This window comes from Argentina silus (assembly GCF_951799395.1).
Source record: "Argentina silus genome assembly, chromosome: 7".
Lineage (NCBI taxonomy): Eukaryota > Metazoa > Chordata > Actinopteri > Argentiniformes > Argentinidae > Argentina > Argentina silus.
In genome coordinates, this window is record NC_139661.1 from 6,135,768 (window position 1) to 6,141,767 (window position 6,000).

Sequence of the window (6,000 nt, forward strand, 5' to 3'; positions counted from 1 at the left end):
TCTGAGTGTCATGTACATGCACGCAGGTTTTCTGAAGTTGTGTGTATGTGTATGGGGAGTGATGCGTTTACACATACTGCCACTAAGTGTCACTGTCTGGTCAGTTTATTGATATAATGATTCCTAGTGACTGTTGAGAACATGTTGTACTCCGGTTGTGTGTGAACATGTCTCTGCTCTGAGAGTTGTCGAACTGGCCTGTTAAGATTTCTAAACCCCTTGCCCTCGCTCTTGGGCAATCGTTGCTTAGTTTCTGTATTCTGTGTTATTGTCATGATAGATTGTTGATATTTCAAGAATGTACTTGTCATAGTTGACATACCGTTTGTTAAGCTGAGTGTATGATCATAAAGATAATGTAAGGCGGTATTTGCCAAAAGAATTTGCTCTCCTTACACATTTTTCCTCTCCCCTCTCTTGGTTCCTCCCTTACCATTTTCTCTCCCTCTTTCTCCCCCTCATATTTCTTCCCTTGTCTCTCTCTCCTTTTTATGCATTGCCAACCCTCTCTCGCCCCATATCACATTCCCTCCCCCTTCTCTTTATTCTTGTCCCCTCTATCTCTCTTCTCCTCCCCTCTTGCTCTCTCTCCCCTCTTCTTCCCTTGCCAATTCTCTCTCTCTCCCTATTTTTTCCCCTCTTTTGCTCTCTTTCGCCCTCTGCCTTCACCCTCCTCCTCTCTCTCCCTTTGCATTTCTCCCTCTCCCTCACCTCTCTCAGATCAACATCATGCAGAGTGAGACGGTGCAGGATGTGGTGCTGCTGGACCCCCGCTGGCTCTGTGCCTCAGTGCTGGCCAAGCTACTGTCCATTGAGACGCCCAAGGCCATCCACCACTACAGGGGGCGCTACAGGCTGGAGGAAGTGCAGGCGCTGGCCCCAGAGAGTGACGTGGATGAGCTGCTTCAGATCCTCGACGCCATGGACGTGTGTGCCCGCGACCTCACAAACCCCACCATGGTGGACGTTCCTGCCCTCATCAAGACCAACGGCCTCCACCGATCTTGGACGGAGGAGGAGGAAGAGGGGGAGGAGACCATGATCTACGGAGGAGTGAGGCTGGTGCCCATTGAGCACCTTACACCCTTCCCCTGCGGCCTCTTCCACAAGCTGCAGGTCAACCTGTGCCGCTGGAGCCACCAGCAGAAGCCCGAGGAGGAGGGCGGTGAGGAGCAGCCAGACGGGGACATCCGCCTGTGGACCAACGGCGCCAAAGTGAGCCAGGGTGGCGCCGAGGCCATGGTCCTGCTGGTCAACCACGGGCAGGGAGTGGAGGTGCAGGTGCGTGGGCATGACTCGGAGCGGGCCAAGTGCTACACCCTGTTGGACACCATCTGCAGCATCACCGACAACCTCCTGGCGTCCACGCTGCCAGGCCTACTCACGGCCAAGTACTACCTGAGCCCGCAGCAGCTGCGCGAGCACCACGGGCCCATCATGATCTACCAGCCCAAAGACTTTCTCCGTGCCCAGGCCCAGCGTGAGTCCTCGCTCACCAACACCATGGGCGGGTACCGCGAGAGCTTCAGCAGCATCCTGTCCTTCGGCTGCGCCGAGGTCTACCAGCAGGGGAGCCTGGGAACAGACATCCACATCTCAGACGTGGGTCTCCTGGCCAGGAGGAAGTTGTGTCGGATGCTGGACCCTCCCGACGCCCTGGGTAAAGACTGGTGTCTGCTGGCTATGAACTTGGGGCTCACTGAGCTAGTGGCTAAGCATAGCGGCGGGATCCCCAACGGGACCCCTGCTAACGGAACTCCAAAGGGGGGGGACTCCTCAGACTTGGACTCTGAGCCTGCCCCGGCCCTGCCCAGCCCCACGGCAGCTCTGCTACAGGAGTGGAGTGGGCAGCCCGAGAGCACAGTGGGCATCCTCACAGCGAAGCTCCGTGAGCTAGGGCGCCGCGACGCCGCCGACTTCCTCCTCAAAGCCTCGCCCGTCTTCAGGGTCAACATGGAAGCGGTGGTGGGCGGTCCTACGGAAGCTGGCTATGCCCACACCTGCAACGGGGGCACCTCCTACAATTCTATCAGCTCTGTCATATCCCGATGAAACAATTACCACGTTCTGGGGAGAAGTTGGCCCTTAGGTACAGATCTGGGGTCAGCTTACCCCTCGTCAAATTCTAACCTTAAGCATTACAGGGAGGATTCAAAACTGACCTTAGATCAGTGTTTAAGGCCAAATTCGTCCTCTGTGTGAGCTTACTAGGTGTTCACGAATATTAAGTGCAATCTTTTAAAGGGGGAATGTTCACCCCCCCATCCCCCCTTAGATCACCTTGTTGAGCTGTGATTGTGCTTTGTACACTTTCCCATTGCTGCCCTCCCCTCCCCCTCCATATGAATGTTTTAAATCAGCTGGTTGTCCTGAGCTCCAAAGAGGAAGGCTGTCCTGAAGTGAATATTTTGTTTCACCATGTAAGAGTCAGTCTTTTTTTTTTTTTTCTTCCCTTAATCTGTTTCGCTGCTGGTGACTATATCACAATTCCATTACAACTTGTGTATGAAAGAATTGAAAACTAAAACCTCTCCTCTGCACTCTTGAGGACAACTGTATCAATTTGGGACGATGTTTTGAAACTAATGGTTCTATTTACAGCTTAGTCTTGCTCACTTCTTAACCATGATGGAACCATGTCAGTTTTATGCTTGACAAGTACCAAGAGGAGAACATTTTTAAAAGAGTGCCTTTGCAGTGGTGAGCTATCGCTAGTGAACCATCTTTTCGGAATGGGCATGCCTTCTACCTCCCCTTAAAAGCACAAAGGTTCTATCAAAAGTAATACTCTCCTAGTCCTGCACATTACTACATGGCAGGTGACAAAACAGAGTAATAGGAACTGTGCCTTGGTGTTTTAAAGGGGCAATCTGGGATTCAAACAATAACAAAGCTGTCACCCTGTTACTTTTGAGTAAACCACTGAGGGATGGGGTTGGAGAAATATACCGACTCTCAAATTCATAAACAGGCTATGGATGCAAGAACTGAATCAAAAATATAGATTAACCATGTTTTTAAGCTATACAGTTTGTTACAACGTACATTAAAACAAGCTTATATTTTAAGTTATGATGGGGTACGAGTTCAACTAAACTCATGTGGCATTTATAAGTTATATTATTTGAGAATCAATGCTTATATATCATTCATTGTAAAGTTAATTGTACCAATCCCAGATTCCCCCTTGAAAGGAAACATACATATATGATTATTATTATTTACATGCAAATTAAATCTAGGAAAAGTCTGGCCAACAGGTCAGGTAACAACTTTGCAGTCAGAAAGTTGTGAAGTAAAAGTGATTGAAGGTATTGTCCTCTCTTGGATCTTCCTGATGGTAGAAAAGGCCAGAGTTCATCCAGACAGCATTCCCTTATTCTGACTAGCTCAAATCTGTAATTACTTTAAATGCTAAATTCTAAAGGAGAAAAATCATTCTTGTGTATATGAAATACTGTTTGAGAACTATACCTTAAGATGTTTACACATGCAGGCAAGCCCTAGTGTAAAAACATAGAATAGGAAGAAATATGGGTAAAGCTTTATTTTACTCCTGATTATCAGGCATTTACATATAATCTACATGGTGGTAACAGTGTAATTACATTAATTACTTTGAATTACCTTTTGAATTACTTATCATTTCCACGTAATATTATACCATGGTAAATACCACATAAATACCAGTGATAATAGGACTGTAAAAGAACATGTTACCAACATATTTTATGATAGGAGAAGATGAGAGCTGCAAATATCAATAGATATCAAGACAATGGAACAAAAATCTAACAACATTTTTAAGAATGAGATGATGAATTGGTAGATATCACATTTTGATAGGACATGAATATTACATGTTGCTATCAGGGAAGTTGTAATGGTACATCACTTTACAAGAGTTCAACTGCTGAGGTACAGTACTTCATCCAGTAATTTATCTGAAATGGTATTGATTACACCTAAATCCATGTTATCCATTTGTGTAGATTGGGTAATGGCTAACCTAATGTTACCATTATAATGATCCTAATAGTCAATTAAATGTCTTGACTCACAAATAAAACACTTCTCCAGCAGTGTTGTGACATGCACAACCTTAGTTAGAGACTGTTTTCCTGGACCGAGATTAAAGCTATACTCAGCGCTATGATGTCACTACTGGAAGTTGACTTGATGACTTTAGCGATGTTACAGATTCACCCAAGCAAGACATTATACTTGCTAGTGATTCCGTCAGCACACAAGCACAACAATGCAACAATGCCGCGTTACCCAAAGGCTACTAAGTGAATTGTGTAACTATCTCTGCCAGTAGTCGACCCGCTATCTCATAGCTACGTCTTATTGCTGAGTCGACCTTTAAGACCTAGACTAAAAAGTATTTCCAATGGAGAGTCTCCAATGAAAGTGTGATTTAGTCCAGGCCTTGGCTTAATGTCCCAAAAAAGTGCAATGCTCTCTCTGACATTCTAACAGGTTGTTCATCCATGCATAGCTTTTGCTTGCTCACTCATCTCTTACTCTGTTTTCCAGATATACTTTCTATTCCCTAACCTAGCTCTCAACAGACCATTAACCAAAAGAGCTCAGTCAGTAAAACAAGGGAAAATGTATGAACAAGTATTGATTTCTGCACCAAAGTTAAGCATGTAATGGGGTTAGGACAACTGAAATCTACTTATTACAATTCCAGTACATGGGTTAGGAGTTGACACAGAATAGCTGCAGGTAGAACAGGTTTGTAAACAGTTCTAGGATCATCTTTATTTTGACCGTAGGGGCAATAAGGCAACTCTGACCATAGATCGGCGTCTTATGGGCAATGTCCTATTACTTACAGAGTGATAGGTGGCAGCCATTTGCCACCAGAGAGAGCATGTTCATCACTATGTTGTAAATAACTGTAGGCCTTGACAGTCTTCTCTGCCTATTACCTTTTCAATGACCCTCCATTTTGTAAACAGTGTTGGACTCAACTGAATTGTATATAATCCGAACAAGTTGTAGAAACAAATTGAATGTACTATATTTCCATGGTGTTGATGATTGGGTGTAAACACTTGCATTGGTGGTGACAACCAACTCCTTAGGCATGGTAATGTTTCTCTTGGCTTTGAGGTCACTTCTGTTCTCTCCAGGAGCAACATTCCCTGTTGGAGTTTTGGGGTGGGTTACTGTTAGCAATGAAATGTGGTAACAACAAAGTGCGTGTGTGCATGTGTGTGCGTGTGCGTGCGTGCGTATGTGTGTGTGTGTGTGTGCGTGTGCGTGCGTGTGTGTGTGTGTGTGTGTGTGTGTGTGTGTGTCTGTCCACACATACACTGCCTCTCAGCTTTCTGTACCGTTGCCTTGTAGCCAAGCTGAAAAACTATGTTTCTGAAAGGGAAATTAACATAATGTCTTGGGGTTTTTTTCCTCATTCAAAAAGGCACATCTGTTTTTTTTTTTGTTAACCGGGAATCACATGTCATGTATTATTGAGCTTTTACAAATCTCTTACCTTACATTTGTTTTTGTTTTTTTTCAATAATTCTGACGGGGAGTGGTCTTTCTTCTATTCTTGGATGTCTTGGTACATCGGAGGGAAAGGAAACAGGTGTATTTAAGACTTTGTACAGTCATCTCTTTGCACAAGACCTTTTGTTTCTATTTATATCACATTCTTGCAGCATGTCAAGGAATGCCATGTCCTTAATACTTCCTGAAACTTTATAGTGTAGTACATTTTTATAATAAATTCTTTACCTGATGGCTTTGTATTGTGCTTAATTAAACACATGGTTGGATTTTTCAATGGTCATTTCAATTCATGACATACGGTCTAGCAATGGATTCTTGAAGAATAACTTCTACATGTCTCATAAGCCTAGCACAACTGTCTTACCCTGTCATAACACTGAATACACTATATATACACAGAGATGATGGCCAATCATTTACAGGCCTAAACAATACAGGCAGATGAAATGCTGTGAACTAGGGCTCCAGACAGAT

At 44.6% G+C, this 6,000-nt stretch overlaps 1 protein-coding gene across 1 annotated transcript in view; it reads left to right on the plus strand.

Moving 5' to 3' along the window:
- dapk1 (death-associated protein kinase 1) overlaps window positions 1-5,755 on the plus strand; it is a 66,156-nt gene extending 60,401 nt beyond the window's left edge. Inside the window, exon 26 of the mRNA XM_083674135.1 lies at window positions 721-5,755. Coding sequence (XP_083530261.1) covers window positions 721-2,052 — 1,332 coding nt within the window. The 3' untranslated portion in view covers window positions 2,053-5,755. The remainder of the gene's footprint in view (window positions 1-720) is intronic.
- Window positions 5,756-6,000: the final 245 nt, after the last annotated feature.